The 16,570-nt window shown below is 45.4% G+C and overlaps 1 protein-coding gene across 2 annotated transcripts in view; it reads right to left on the reverse strand.

Moving 5' to 3' along the window:
• The window catches only part of PCGF3 (polycomb group ring finger 3), a 337,660-nt gene that overhangs the window by 91,446 nt on the left and 229,644 nt on the right, over positions 1-16,570 (reverse strand). For both annotated transcript variants that reach the window (XM_078676552.1, XM_078676553.1), the window contains one exon: positions 1,161-1,278. In XM_078676552.1, the coding sequence (XP_078532678.1) occupies positions 1,161-1,269 (109 nt within the window). In that variant the 5' untranslated portion in view covers positions 1,270-1,278. The remainder of the gene's footprint in view (positions 1-1,160; positions 1,279-16,570) is intronic.

Raw genomic sequence — 16,570 nt, forward strand, 5'->3', positions numbered from 1 at the left:
TTTCAGAGCATTTTTTTTTAATGACATAGTCCCATTATGAAGTGGGACATAGAAACGTTTTCAAACTTTTGAACTTCCAGACTTTTCACTGGGACTAATCCACTTAGTGTATCTGATTATGGTTCCATTACAGTCAGCCTCAAATTGTGCTTAGGACCGGATCTATCGCTTCCATAGACTATCATTGGTGCTTAGTGCTTTTTGGCACTGCTATTGCTTAAAACTTAAAAGAAATAATCTCTCTCCTTTCCCTTATTGATATTTTGCCAATTTGATGTCACTTTATTTACTCATCTTTTTTTCCTCAATGGTTTTGTGGGCCAGACATAGTAGATAATCCCTCAAATCTTTGGGGCCGCTGTTCAATTAGTCAGCAATTCTATTTCACTTCATTTGGTTTGGCTAAGTTAGCACCCATCGTCAACTGCCAATCCTGGGCAAGGCAAAGCTGTGCCTAACACAATAGGGATTTGTGTTTTGCTATTGAGTCTGAAATGATGTATGACCTAACCAGACAAAAACGACACTACTAATCGAAAAAGGTCAGTGATAATGGTCTAAACTGAGATTTCCCAGTCACGTGCTCAAATACTGTCCCTACCACCACACCTGCAGGTATGCTGGAGCTACAAAAGGGGCACATTTCATAGTTTCAAGTTGGGCGACCCCAGGATGTTAGCTGTCATGTGATTTCAAGTACACCAAGAGATGTCATCCTCATAACTGCTTTCGACATGCCACAGTGAGGTAGAACACGCTTTTAATACAACTGCGATTATGCGACTAAATGAAACAGGTTACTCCTACACACCTAAATTGGGGCTGGGCAGCAGAATAATAAGAATAACTGTTCTAACATACATTGTGTAAAGTGTGTTAGAGTGAGGCGGTCATTTAGTGAAGTATAGTGTCTGAAGCAGGTTCAATGTGTCCCATCTCCAGCAATGTGAAGGGCAGTTGGCTGGCCTGTTTGTAGGAAATGTTGACAAATGATGTTCTATTGTGGACTGATGACGTCCGGCATTAAACGAACATGGACCAGGATGTGACAAACAAATATAGATAAAATGTAATAAAGAGCAAAACAAAACCTGCAACTTGATATGATCTGCTTAATTTTAATTCATGGCAGAGGCCCAAGTTTAAACGTATATACTCACACGTATGCAAGCACTCGGTTACAGTTGTGGCGTCGATGAGATATCCATTGCACAGGCAACATGTGATGTGGGCGTTAATGTCCCAGAGCTTAATCTTTCTGGTCAGCATCTTTGGTGTCTGCAAGGAAGAACAGAAACCGCAGATATCAATATTGGAACACTTCAAAAATAGATCTCATCTTTATGAATATGCACATCAGAAAATCAGAAAGGCGTAACAGAAATGCATACAGTATGTAATCCACTTTTCCTACAGTGCATTGCGGGCTAGGGACACGTTAGCAGTTTGCTGCAAAAGTGTATCAATTTGTGTTTCATTAGAAATTAGAAAATAATCATTACATCTTTATAGGCATGTCCATTCCGCGGCGTTTACACAAATGGGTCCAACATAATTTTCTTTGTATAGTTAGTGCCCACGAAAATTGAAAACTTTTTTTAAAATAAAAAAATATACTTTCCTTACAAATGGCAACATGATTATTCGTAACTCATGTGTGACACACCTCGTACACTGCTGTCTTGAAAGCAACATAAGAGTATCTAGTCTGCATTCCTTCAATTGAGGATACAGTGGCAAAGAGATCAACTGTTGGAAAATATCACGGTGGCTTGCGTGGTAGATTCACATGGTGATTACATTTTTGCGAGATTACTTACAAGCAGATTCAATTCTCTCACTGCTCTATAAATAAATAGATAAAAATGTTCTTAAAAGACACCCAAGTTCAGCTACCCAAACTTGCTGGTATACACGTCTGGGGAGAGATCTTAGGATTTCCAGGACTCTTCACTCTGGGACTCTCTCCCACTCCATCTCAAAGACAAAGGCAATGGACTGAGGCGCCGAACACCCTCCTGGTCGATGCAAAGCCTATCATCTTGAAGCACACTCAGTCTCTTTCTATCCTACCCTGTGACCACAAAGTTAGTCTTTTTCATTACCCTCACCCTCTATGTCTCTCAATGCTCTACAACATCTTGACAATGGTGTAAGAGTACGTTCAGCTATCGTAAACACCACAAAACTTAAATTGCACAAAACTAACAAGCATTTGCAATGCAATAAGTCTTGCATTAACGAGAGTTTAAGCTATAGGCAATGCAATGACTTAAACTCTTGCAAATGACCTATTGCATTGCAAATATTTGTTTTTTTAGTAGCGCTCATGGGGGGCTTTCACGTTCCTGAAGGCCGCACCCCTTTCGTTAAACAAGCCGCTTCTAAAGAAAGGGGTGTGTACAACATTAAAGGGAAAGTGTGTCATGGGGGCTTTGACAAAAAAAAAACACCTGTTTGCCAAGCTAACAAACAGATGTTTTTTTCTCTCGTAAAAACGCCCATGCCGGGCCTTCACTTTAATGTCGGCCGGGTACCTTTCTTTAGATGCGGTTTGTGTAAAGGAAAGGGTGCAGCCTCTATGAATGTGAAAGCGGCGCATGGGGGCTAGTAAACAAAATATATACTAAATATATAAATAAATGAGTAAGCATGGCCGCTAAATGAGGACTGCGCTGCTAAAATACATTTAAAAAATGCAGAGCCATAGTTAAAGTGGACTGCCTTTGTTAAAAAATGAAATAAAAGCGAGCAGCGTGCTGCAAGGTAGAGGGTGGGATAAGGGAAGAGCATTAAATAAAATGGTGCTCACCGACTTATAAAGCAGAGCATGTAACACCAGTGAAAGGGTCAGAAATTGATACATAAGTAGATTATTAGTCTTAAAGGAGACTGTTACCTGGTGACTACATTTTACAATAAGTACTGGTGAAAACAGGCTTAACTTTATAATTCTTTGCTGCCGAAGTCTAAATAGGACTTCTCGGTGTAGCTACAAGTGTTGGAATTTCTGACTATTGACCACACAATGTGTTATACTGCAGTTTGCATACACATCTGCGAATCTTACATGTTTATTTTGTGATTGGTCAGAGTCTAAACATTCTGTTTTGAAACACTTACACAGTGGACAGATAATGTCCTTTTGGCATTTTTAATGTGAATATAAGTATTTATTTCTATTATCTTTGATTTGCAGCCCTGAAGAAGCTCTTCCATGAGAGAGCGAACGAAACATGTTGGCTGTTGTCTTGTTTTACTGGATTTGAAATGAAGGAATATTTGGCTTCAAGAACTCAAGTATCTGTAGTCGTCAAGCTTTGGATTTTATAAATGAATACTACAAAAGTGTGACATTTTTGATTATTCTTTTCTCTCCTCATTTCAATACACTCCTAAAGTTTCTCGTGGTGTTTATCTGAATTTCTTTCTTCCCTTCCTTAACTCATTCCAGAAGGTGAGTGAAAACCACCAAATCCCTCATTTGCATGAGTGCAAAAGCTGTATCTCTGCATTAGCCTTGCACCAAGGACCTTCTAATACGTCATTGCAAAGTTTTAATCTCTCAGAAAAAAATCAGACTCTGACTTGGTTGGTTTCAGAGCACTCCTACTCTGATAACTACATTGTGTACCCAAAAGGTGAAGCAATTTGAAACTGAGATGAATATGATGGTATCATAATGATTTAATGCCATCTTCACTCTGCATATTTGTAGCTCTTACATTTATATAGCATGGACCTACCTACAAAGCAACAGAAGTAAAGGTAAGGGATACAAATAAGGTAGCAGCAGGTGCAATTTGACTATGGGGTGAGGTATTTGTATCACCGTGTTCCATTTTATTGCATATGTGCTAAAACCAGATTACAAACCTGAGTACCTACAGCTCAACAAAAGATCAGATGGTCCAGGACAAGGCAAATATCTACAGGAGGAGAATGCCACCAATGTGATCCCGCAGCACAGAATGCCTGATCGGAGAAATCACTGCACCAAAACATAGGCACTTCCAGCTTGAGAATTCCTCAACCCAAGTCTCTGAAAACAAGTTGAAGTTCTTTAACTTGCCAGAAAGCTTAAGCAGACTGTCCAAGAAGAGAGAGGTTGGAGGCTAGGCAGCAAAGTTTAAACTCATTCCCTACAGTGCAAGGGCAACCATTACAAATTATTAACTCCATAATGTGATCAAATTTGCTAGGGTCATATCAACATCGTAGCAGTGCTCAAAATAGAGCTATGGGAGAAAGAGCCACTGTAGACGAATCAAACAAAATAGTGCCTGGCCGGCCTTCACCCGAAAAAAGCAAGGAGCATGTACTTGGTACTGAAATCAAGGTGGGCTATGAAGAGTCTTTTTTCTGTAAGAAGAGTTAGTAAAAATACGATTGAGACCTCATCGATGTGTGGCATGACAGTTTTAAAACAAGAGTGCTTAACGCACACTAATCAAAAATTTAAAAATGTCAGGAATGGTAACTGTTGTGGCCAAAATAGATTGTTTTTTAAAGGTCAAGGCTTAAAAAAGTGAGTAAATATCCAGTCCCAATGACATCAACACATTACTGACACAGATGTTCATCCTCAACAGAGTACAACCCAAAACACGGGTTGGGTGCCGTTGCATACCAATGGATAAAAATGGCAGAGCTAGCTACCACCCCTCACTTAGCAGCTCCTTATAAAGGTCGAACAAAACAGGTACAAAAATCGAAACTTGGGTCACTAGGCAATGCCCAGGATAAGGCATTGGACATGGAGGGACCCACAGTGACGAACTGGGTAGACTCCAAGAAGTAACCTTTAAACCAGTTCTGGACTGGGTTACTAACACTCATGCAGGCCAAAAGCACCATGGTCCATCAGATAAAAACATGCACAGAGATGGAGAAAGGCCAGCAAACAGGCATCCCGACCATGCAGCACACGCATGCCATAGACCATGATCTTTAAATAAAAATGTTGTCATTTACAATGCCAATAGCTCTAACTTTTCCAAAGGCGAAACCGTTGCATTGTAAATGCTTGTTGCTAATGTTGTTAAGCCGTGGCAAAAAAACAGAAACACCTTGATGCGGCATGCATTTTTTTGTTTATTATTTTATAGTCCAAGATGGTGGTTACATGTGTGTAAAGGTGTCTTTGGAAAGAGAAGCGACCCAGCAGCAGAAGGCAGGGCCTGAGTCCTCCTAAAAAGGAGACGCAGACGCTTGTGCGGCTCCTTCATTAATACAGATACTGCTGGTGCTACGTGTGTGTAAGCGCTACCTCAAGAATGCACTCCCTCACTGCAGTATGGGGGCATGGCCCCCATGCAAATAAGGGATTCTTTTTACATCTCCACCCGCACCATATTACGGAAGTGGGCGCAAAGATAAAGAAGCTGTAAGGAGGCGCACTTAAAATGTGCCACAAAAGGTGGCACCCTCTCAATGCCCCTAAAGGCAGACCTTTGGAAGTGGGGGGGAGGAACTCTAACCCCTCTTGAAAGTGCAGACGGGTTGCTGCCTGAACAGTGAAACACAGTGTGGCTTTAAGCAGCCGCTCCGTATTTCCCTTAAATGTGCTAGGACAGCATGAGTTAGTGGTTGCCCTGGGGAAAGTGCATTCACTGTAATTGGGCGCACTTTCCCTCTTTGTGCACAGCGCACCTATTTAAAGGCGCGCTGTGTTCAAACAGGAAGAGTGTGTCCTATGTATAATAGAGCCCCAGGAAAGCAAAACCCAAATTAACACAAAGTAAAAAAGGTAAAGGTTTTAATCTCGTCAGTCTGACATAGCCCCCATTTCCTCTACCACCACCCTTCACAAAACACACTGGCCGCAAGTTGCCTTACCCAGTCCCTCTTCTTCCACACGATTACTAATTGTTTTCATTTGGCACGAGCAGCTCTGTGACTCTTGTAACATGCCATTGCTCACATCATATTCTTCTTTTGCAATAACTACATCAGAACGAAGGTTAATGGTTTTCATGAACTTTAAGAAAGCACTCTGAGAAAACTTCTGCAACATTGTGGCCGCTGTTAACCTTGAAACATGGATGACAGACAGGGGTCAAAATCCAATTACAGTATGTTATTTGCAGTGTTTTTCAAAGCACTTACTGGAAACTGCATTGATAAGAGCTGAGCACATCAAGTCACCATGCTGCAAGTTCTACCTCTTTTTTTAATCTTTCCTTCCATGTTCTCATTGTCTCAACTACTTGACAATGCACTCACTGTGCGAAAGATATAGTGCGCTAACTGAGAACATACAGGGGTTTAGAGCTTATTCATTGCTTACCATTGGTTGGCTTTCTTTCTACTCTAATCTGCCTCCTCCTTATTCGTGTCCAAGCTTGTCAATCATATGTTTGTCCATCCCATGGAGGAAAGCCATTTCTTTTAATAGGCTGACTTCTATGCTTCTACAATGTTACACTGCTTGCTTTTCAAGCACTACGTTTTCTTCTGTGTTACACACTCCATGGCAATGCATGTGTTTTACAGCTCTTTATGTAATCTATTGCTCGCCCCCCTACACCGTCTCATCTTTGCGATTCTCCCCGCCCATGTTGCCCTCGTGTGCTTGCCTCATTGCTTTCTCCCGAGTACACTGCCTCCCCACTCACTCCATGTTGCTCTCTCGCCTTTCTTCTCCTTACGAACCCAGCCCTCTCTATGTTGCACCCCCGACTGCACCGTCCTCTCTCGCCTGTTGCCTCTCCTCCTCACTCTCCCCATCAGTGCCCTCCTCTCACCCTTTGCTTCTACTCCTCACCTCCACCCTGTTGGTAACGCAGTCCTTCTGCCGGCACTGCATAGACGATGTCAATCAACAGACATGAAGGTCCACCGTTTTATTGCTATTTCCCCCTGCACCCTCCTCTCGCCCACTGCTTCTCCTCCCCTACCACCCCCCTTCCCTCTTGCTTCTGTCCTCTCCCCCCAAAACCCCAGCATTGCTTCCTCCACCCACAGATAGGGGATTGCATTACAAGGCTACAACCCAGACCTATTGGCATTTTTAATCCTTATTAGGTCGAACCTAGAGTCAGCGCACAAGCGCTGCTCTAGGGAAGATCTGGGATAGTTCAGTACGTGAGGTAAGCCCAGCCCATTGCCTCGCCTATTTTGTCATTGGCTTGAGTCTTTGTCCTTCGTAAATGCGGTCTGCTGATTCATTATGAGGCTTGTTAGTCCCTCTTTATGATGGTGGCCATGTCGTCATTTGTCACCTTCCATGGTTACTGGCCCCTTTACTGCGAGTGTTACATGGTAGGTGGACTGTGAGCACTACTTTGTAGCCTCTTCTCCCCCTTCTCCCCCCAGCACTCCTGTCATCCATACCTTCTTCCCCCCACCCTCCAGCCCGTTGTCGGTGCCCCCCACCCTACCTCCCGTTGTCCGTGATGCATTAGGTCTTGTGTAAATGCGAGTCCTATTGCATTGCAAATTCTTGTTTTTTAATCTGTCTCTAGTGTTTTACAAGGTATGGAAAGTTGAGCACGGGTTGCCTTGCTGCATGTTGTGGAGATTCCAACCAAAACCATTAAAAAATAAAGATTGATGCGACCTTTCTCCTCGGGTGGTACCTCTCAAAACTACAGAAATGACTCCAACCTAAAGCTGTGCACCTTTAAAGGGAGTTCCACTATCATTCCTTTGAGGCTTCCTTCCTGCATGCAGACTGACAAACCCTTGCCTTTACTCTCCCCGGCTGGCAAGTGTACTTCAAGGCTTATGAGAATACACATCCCCCAATTAATCAAAGGCGGGTGTAACAAAGGAAAGTTACTCTGTTCTCTAATAGCCGTATTTTTATCCCCCCACCTCCTCTCCAATTATGAAAGAAAGCACAAAAATACCACTTCTTGCAGTAGTCTGGATTCAGGCCTATAGTTGTTAAATGCCGACACAAAAGAATGATCCTATACAGACCGAATGTTTAGGCAAGGCCGATTACTAGAACAAGCACTGGCGTTGCCAATAGGTTTCGCATTTGGAAAGTTGGAGCTATTGGTTTTGTAAATGACATTTTATATTTATATATTGTTATTGACAATGCCAATAACGATATATAAATATAAAATGTCATTTACAAAACCAATAGCTCCAAGTTTCCTACTGCGAGACCTATTGGCAACGCCAGTGCTTGGTTCTCTCTCTCACAGAACAAGCAAGGCAAAATTTATTTTGTACAAGCAGGCATAGGGCGCCGACTTTTCGAATACAATCGAGGACTCATCAGCAGAATAAATGCCTTAGACTGGCAGTATAAAACAAAATAGACCAGGAGTCAGGCAGGAAAAACGTCACTGCATAAGCAAGAGCAGCAACTCGCTGGACAGTCGCGGGAGAATTCTAGCTGCCAAATTAAGACAAACTTTACGTCAGCCACTGACAAATTTCCTATTCAGGACACTGAACACATTGGCAGGAAAGTGCCCCAGTATTCCGAGTTACTAACATTGAGTCCTCATCCGGGTGGCGTAGATGTGAAAGGGGGGGGGGGCGCTGTAGAGCTGGATATGCTGACTCAGCGATTGCTCCGGCTTTATTGCTCGTCGTAGCTCGATTACCAGACAACCCCCTGCGGTTTTTCCCAGCCAAACACTAGTTCAATGCATGTGCGGTTTCCCCCAAACTCTCCCATCTATAAAAGCAGCTTTCAAAAGCAATAAGTCAACAGTAATGAGAAAGGGATGTGTTTGTCCTCGGAAGGACACCGAAGCCTTTTCAGGCGTCTAGAAAGAAAGTTATAGAATATTTTTTTAAAATGGTCTTTTGTGTCAGTTCACTGCAGCTTCTACAGAACGACATGTGGTAACTGCTGGTAAAATCATGGTCATTAATTGGGGGACAGTTTGGGGAAATGAAGGACACCGCCCTTTCGAGGAAAGCATTAAATGGTTTAGGAGTTAGGGTCTTGTCGCCATTTTGCGATATGTTAGCCTTTGCGGGTCCAGGCTCCGGATGGCTCAATGCATGTAATTGGCATTGTATGAGTAGGGTTGTGGGGGAGGGGTTTGGGCACTGTACATTCGACGCGTGCAATTGTGGAGAAATAACAGTGCATAACTCTGCTCAGCCCGCTCACAGTTAATGAAAATAAAGGTTTGGGGCAAAATTTAAGAGCACGGCTTTAGCCCACTCCTGCTCCATTTGGGGTCAGGCTGGAAATCTCTTATAAAAACTGAAGCGGTGGGGGTAGAGCCCGGAGGGGAAACCCAGCAGAGAGCTTGTTGTACAACGAGAGGCCCTGCGGTCTATTTCCTTGCAGGAGTTCATGTTTAAGCATGTCAATCGCCGCCATGAATAATTCAGAGGCGGCTTAAATAGCAGCCTGGGGAGGGGAGGGGCGAGGCAGGGTATATGCGTGTGTGCATAGAAGGGTGAGGTGCCGGCAAGTGGGGAGCACAGTACGGCTGGGCATCTGCGGGGGCCTGGCTACCCCCGTGGGAATGTGGCGGGGAAAAAATACTGCTCTTCAAGGTATCCACAATCCCACCTCCTCAATTTGAGAATGTAGTAAACTCCTGTCGGTGCAAAAAGGGGTTTGGGTACCAGTGGGAATCAGAAGCTTCTCTTCCCTACTCCCATTGCCCCTTACCACCCCCAGCCCCCCTACACACTCATTCACTCACACCCACGCATGTGTCCGAGATGCTCTGGCAATCTGGAGCAGGCCACGGCTGATGACGTATGCCTGACACAGGTGTGCAGCAGAGTGAGGCGTGGGAACTCCGGCACGGCAGCCAATGGTAGAGGTGCAGGGCAAAGGTCCGCACGCGATGGAATGTTTGATGAGCCCTTCCCCCCTCCGCCCCAGCCAGCTGCTAGGGCCAGGCACAGGCGCGCGCTCTATCAGGGCACCTCAGTATTCACCTGCGTCATTCCTACTGTTTTTCCAGTCAACGGCAGCCACCCACATGCAGCTCGTCCAATGCACCCCAATCTACGCCTGCACCTCTCCCTCCGGCTCTCTATTAAATTTCACACAACCTTCTATCAGCCCTTACCCTACAACTCGTGCTATATCTGAGGTGCGCACCCCACAGAGCTCTGCCAATGTTCCTCTGCCCAAGAAGCAGCACCGGCTGCAGATCGGTTTGTGATACTTCAGCACCCTCCCGCTAATACGCCCCGTGAGCTGCAGGGCTCCCTGCTCTTCCAGTACGGACTCCCTCACAGTGAATGCAGGGTGCGACTGAACAAGACAGACGAGGGCAGCACGAGGAATGTGAGACAAAGAAAGAGCATAGGTAGAACTGTGTAAATGCATGGATGGATGGATGGGAGGGTGCGAGAAGGAGAGAGAGAGAGAGCGAGAAGGAAAGAGAAAATTAGAGAGACTGGGGAGAGGAGAGTGAATGAGGAGGGGAGAGAGCGCGAGATGTGGAGATGGAGGGAGAATGAGAGAGGGCGGGAGAGGGGGAGAGAAAAGAGAGAGAGAGGGAGAGAAAAGAGAGAGGGGAGAAAATAGAGAGGGGTAGAGAAAAGAGAGAGGGAGAGAAAAGAGGAGAGAATGAGAAACAAGTGAGGGAGAGAAAAGAGAGACAAAAGAAAGAGGGGGGAAAGAGGGAAAGTGAGAGGGAAAGGGAAAGAAAAGAGATGGAGGGCAAGAGGGAGAGAAAAGAGAAAAAAGAAGAGGAAAGCGAGGGAGAGAAAAGAGAGAGGGAGATGGCGAGCTAGAAGCATAGGAGGAGATGGAGAGCGGATTAGTCGATTTGTTAATTCCATTTACTTCGTATGGTGTTACTCACTCATTGAAAACTTTCCAATATAAGCTGACATATTAAAATACTACACACGTGGTTAGAGTATGCAGGGCGCACTCTGTTTATACAGCAGATTGATATAATTACGCTAGTCATCAGGCTCAACAAGTAGGTAAAACAATCTGAACGCGCATTCACAGAAGCTTAGCAGAGCATAGAGCCTGGCAGCGTCATTGTCTGCACACAAAGCTGTGGGGCTGCTTTAAGCCCGTGTTGGTGGTGCTGGCTTTTATTGTGTGTTGTACAACACGCATCTGTTTAGCAGATAAACAGGAATCCGCGCATTTATAAATACACTGCCGTGGGTCGCTGGCAGCCATTAAGAAGCCGTCTGTCTGTCTGTCTTTTGCGGCGGCAGGCCATGGACAGACACGCAGCTGTCCCTTCCTGGGCCCGGACTGTGGGTGCCACTCGGTATTCTGCGCACTCGAGCCCATCATAGAGCAGACATAAGGAAACAAGATCGAGGCAAGGAGTGTGGCAAATGGCCGGAGGGAAGCCGGATGGGGGCAGGAGAGCCTGGTGGGGGGGCGGGAATGCGAGCGAGGGGAGGAGAATGGAGGGGGAGGCAAGACAGAGGCAAGGAGTGTGGCAAATGGCCGGAGGGAAGCCGGATGGGGGCGGGAGAGCCTGGTGGGGAGACGGGAATGCGAGCGAGGGGAGCAGGCGGATTAGGGAGATGCTCGTGCTTGTGTGCTCACGTGACTCACATGCACTGTGAGAAAACTGCAGTGGTTTCACGAGTCGATTGAGCCCTTGAATTTTCGCCTATTACATTCGCAAGCGAATGATAATAGGCGAAACCTAAAAACAATCCTTAAAAAAAACACACCCACACTACAAATCAAATTTCGAAATATAGCACTTCCTTTGAAGCAGATCGGAGAAGCTTACTGGCAGACGTCTGAAAGGCAGATATCATATTCAAAACATAGTATTTTATTCAAACAGCAAAGCAACAAAGTCTAATTTAAGGGGCTGTTTTAACTAGAAAACTAGGCAAAATGACTCTATACAGGAGCAGGTCTAGGACAGCTCCAACACGCAATCGTGTTAAAGTAAAACAAGCATTTACAATGCAATAGGTCTCACATTATTAAAGTTTGAGCTATTGGCATTGCTAAATAATGCAAAGAATGTTACAGTGGTGTAATAAAGAGGGGGGCCCTCAGCACAGTACCCTGGCCTGAGAGCTACTGAGTGAGTCCAGAGGAAAGCCCTGTATGTACTTTGCAGGGGGGTGGGCTCAAGTTTCATTGCACCACCCCTGGGAACATCAAATAGACTACCTTCCTTGGGCAATCGAAGTAAACTGGCAGGCAGAGTTTGTGACTGTAAACTCAGGGAAGTTTAAATTACTGAAGAAACAGTGGCATCCTCAGTTTCTTCAGAAATGTAAACTCCCTGAGGCATACCCTGTGGTAGGGCTCTGCTCTACCACAGTTTGTGACAGATGAACCCCAGGCAGACTAACTTCCTCTAAAGGCATCTATGCAATGTGCAGGGGAAAAGTGTACACTTTGGGGGGTCCTCTATTAGAGGTAGTGAGGTAAAAAACGTGCTGTGCTGTGTCCAATGAGAAGGCAGCCAATGTCACGCAAATAGAGTGAGACAGGCCATCTCACCTTCTGATGTAGGTAGAGTGTGCAGGCAGGCCCTCCAGAGAGCACGTGCACTTCATAGTTGATTAAGTAGCGTGTATACCCGAACTCCTGTGAGCCAATGCAAGAAAGGGCTGTTTGGGGGGACCTCCGTGAAGCCAGACAGGCCAGTTAAAAGCTCTGAATAGGGCCAGGATAAACACACAGCCTGGAATTAAAATGGCTGAGCTAGTGACACATTTCCCCACGGTTTGATTAAACGAATTGCTGCGTGATTTCTAATAAAACGCTACAGCCTGTTGCTGGATGCGCGAGTGGAAATGGATAGTCGAGAGCAAACTGTGTTTTGGCAACGAAAAGCTGAGGCAGGCAGTGACTGTGGGGGAGTGAGACATAAAAAGAACGAGGGGGTTGGCAGTCTGGAGAGAGGCACAGAGATTGAGAGCATGAAACGTAGAAAAGCCAAGGAGAAAATAAATTGATATAGGAGGGCAGAGAAGCAATGCAGGGTTGAAACGGGGAGAAAGGCAGATGAGAAGGCAGTGAGAGATTAGGCGAAAGAGGAGATCAGAGAAGGAATAGAAAGTGGCCCCATTATGGGAGCAGGGGTGGTGCAGAAACAGAGGTGGACAGGCAAGAGCGTGATAGAGAAAAGAGAATGGTAGAGAAGTGGGGATAGCATCAGGGAGATATATATATAATGTGATCAAGGCTGTGGCGATGCAGCCGAAACCCGTCATGTGGACTATGGAGAAAGAAAGCACTAAGAAGATTACCTTGCACGTTTGTGGTCTGTACCTGATTTGTCTACTATAGGATATAATAGCACAGGACTGTTGGTGATATATATATATATATATATATATTAGAGAGAGAGAGAGAGAGAGAGAGAGAGAGAGAGAGAGAGAGAGAGAGAGAGAGAGAGAGCGAGAGGGCAGAAGAAAACAGGAAGAACGAAAGAAGGGAAGACAGCAAACAAAGACACTGAAGTGAAGATAGGGGAGGAGAAAAGGAGATCATGAATGAGAGTGTGTGGAAGAGACCGACAGAAGAGAGGCGAGGCGAAAAGGGCGGGATAGATGGGAAAAAAGAGAGAAAGTGGTTGAAAAGGGAGAGAAATAGTAGAAGAGGTAGCCACGGAGAGCACTTCTGCAGACAGTCTCTAATAGTTCAGCTGTAAACTGAGACTACTCAGCTGCCCATATTTTGCTTCGAAGTGCATCGGGAGAGAGAAATGTTCTGTAGGTTCACAAAAGAAAAATAAAGTTCTGTTCTGTGAAAGACAATAAAAGCCCGGAAGTGGCGGAGAAGCTAAGCGAGGAGGTAAAGAGGCGAGAAGTGAATGGAGATAGGGCGAGAATATGGGATTAGCAACTGCATTAAGAGACAAGGCCTGGGGAGTGAATGAACACCGGGAATTTAGGTAATATAAATAAGGAACGCCCAGATTAATAGTGTTAAAGAAGACAAAGGAAAGAAATGCAAACTAAGGAGTAAAAGAAAGGAATGGCCTAAAAACAGTGGCAAGGGGAGTGTAAGTAAATGGTGGAAAACCAATCAAATCAACATGAAAGAAATAAAAGATGAGAAAGAGATTGAAAGAAACTCGCAGTTAGAGACCAGAAGGAATAGAATATAAAAGAAGAAAACAGATATTACGAATGGCAACGTAAAATAGTGGATGATGGAAAAAAGGTTAGCATACTAATAAAAGTAAGAAGTAAAAACATACGTTGGGGGTGGAAAGAAAGAAAACTCGAGGCACTAAGGGAAAGGAATGAATGAAAAGTTTAAACTGTGAGGGATGTGTGGCATGGAAGCAAAAAGAAGACAGGCAAATGAGTGAACACTATGAGTTAAGAGAATTAAAGTAACAAGGCAATAGAGAAAATGACAATAAATGTAGGAAATCTGAGGCAGGGTAAGGGTCGAAATTAAGTTAAATCTTAAGTAAATAAAGAATGCAAGAAAAGACATGGAAGACTGGACAAAAGACATATTAAAGGAGTGAGTGAACGGTGGTCCGAAGAAGTGAAAGAAAAGACAAGGGAGTGAAATTAAGACACCTGATAGGAAATATAATCATAAAAGAAAAACAACATGAATGGGGTAAACAAGCGGCAAAACTTAAAAAAAAAAAAACAAGAACTAAATATCAAAGGAATAAAATGTGAGTGAAGTAATGAAAATATATGAACGACCGCCAACTGCAGGAAAAATAACTCAAAGAGCAGGCGAGCATTAAGGTAGTGAAAAGAAAAACTAAGGAGCACAGGCAAGATGGAAACAAACACGAGGAAAAAACTGAAGCGATGCAAAGGCCTTCCTGAGTACGAGCTAAGTTACATCAGAGGGGCAGGTGAGCATCATGTGGCTGGAGGTCAGGGACAGTCTCACTGAGATTTTTTTTTTTTTAAATCATTAGGTACTTTGTGTTTTTTGTACGCTGCTGAACACAGCGACTACTGGGCGGACACAGCTCCCTGGCCAGTTCACAATCCTGGGCCTTGAAGGTGCTCAACAAGTTACCTTTTTTTAGAAAATGTCCAGAGGATAAGTAATCCGCCCACTAACTTAAGAAAGCCGATGCGCCATCGCGCTCACGCTGGCCGTGAAGGTCTGGGCGGAGTGTCATGTGAGAGGGCCCAGCTGCAAGTCATCACACTCATCAAACCACCATCCCTCCCTCCCTCAGTGGCGGGCCCGGGGCTCGCGCAATGAGGCCGCAATGTGGCAAACGTGTGCTGACCCCATCTCCGGCCCCTGTAAAGCTAAAATAAATACCAGCACAAGCAATATGTTTAGACGCCGAATAAAGGCGACAGCCTTGGGTAAAGCAGAAGAACACACCTCCTGGCATTACCTAGACAGAAGCAGTCAAAGTATGATCCCATACAAAGACTACTTCACACTTGGGGTGGGAGGTTAAAGGGGTGACCCAGTGTACAGAAGAACCATTTATCTTTGCCCAGCCCTCAACCTTTCAACAAACAACATCAGTAAGCATTCTATAATGTTTGATGGCGTTCTTGAGACCTGGAATGACATCATTTACTTTAATGGCGGCTTTACACGAAGCCCTCTTATCATATGGGCGGCGAACACTAAACAGTGGCAGTGCAACAATAACAGTGTAGTGGTTCTCCAGGAGAATTAACGCACCTCAGGAAAAGTATTTTTTAATAAAAAATAAATAAACGCGTCCTGTGTTTCCAACAATCAGCAGAAGGGTCACACAAGAAGCAATCCCCATTGAAGCTCCTGCAACCACAGCCCTGACTTCCTGCAGCGACAGGGTCGAGGCTGGGGCACAAGGTGAAACGGGGCATAGAAGGTCAAGGAAAGGACACCGCGGGTCCCCGTCTTGGCCTGTGCACCTTGGTCTCTGCAGGTACAGAAAGCTTTGGAGGTTTCCAGTGGCGCGCTCAGCATTAGCGCCTCAACGGGGAGCAGTGTTGTTAACGAGGTGCTGTGAAGCGCCACATCGTGGGGACTTGCCTTCCGGCGCCCTAGCTCAAGGCAGCAGACATTCCTGGTCGGCAAGTGGGGCGACTGCTACCGAAGTATAACTTTAATGTCGCTACAAAAGTGTACCAATGGAATGAAATCAACTGCCTAGCAACTTTGAGTCTTAGAGTCCTCACCAAATTGCAATACTGGTTTAGGGGACTGAGTGTATGAAAACGTGGACAGAGCTCGCACTTAAACCACAAAGCCGGTCAGCTACAGCCCCCAACGCCTCATCAGCAGAGATAGAGTTTCACGGTTTGGCTCTCAGCCCGCCTACAAAAACTCTTCATCTCTGCTTGCAGAAGCTGCGCCTGGAGCCAGTCACACCTTGCCATGCACAGCGCCCTGCACGCGCAGCCGCTCCAGTCAGTCCCCAAAATTCCCCAACTCACCTTTTACAGCACCCTCTGGCGGGGCCCATGGAACCACGCAACAAGTTTGGTAAACTCTGCGCACTCCCTGCTCGGTGCAAAGGGACGACAACTCAGCAGAGCGCGTCCTGCCTGCTGTCCGGGGGACGACGGACGAGTGCCTGCAAACATCCACGTTTCACAGTAGTAGCCTGGGGCAAGGGAGGTCTGCAATCACCTCATCTGACAAGGCTGTGCGACAGGGCTCCTCTCCTTGTCCCCCTGTCTCCCCCTCTTCCCTCCGGTCGCTCCTTGGGGTCGATCTCCATGCTCCAGGTGATTC

Source organism: Lissotriton helveticus, chromosome 2_1 (assembly GCF_964261635.1).
Source record: "Lissotriton helveticus chromosome 2_1, aLisHel1.1, whole genome shotgun sequence".
In the NCBI taxonomy this organism is placed as follows: Eukaryota; Metazoa; Chordata; class Amphibia; order Caudata; family Salamandridae; genus Lissotriton; species Lissotriton helveticus.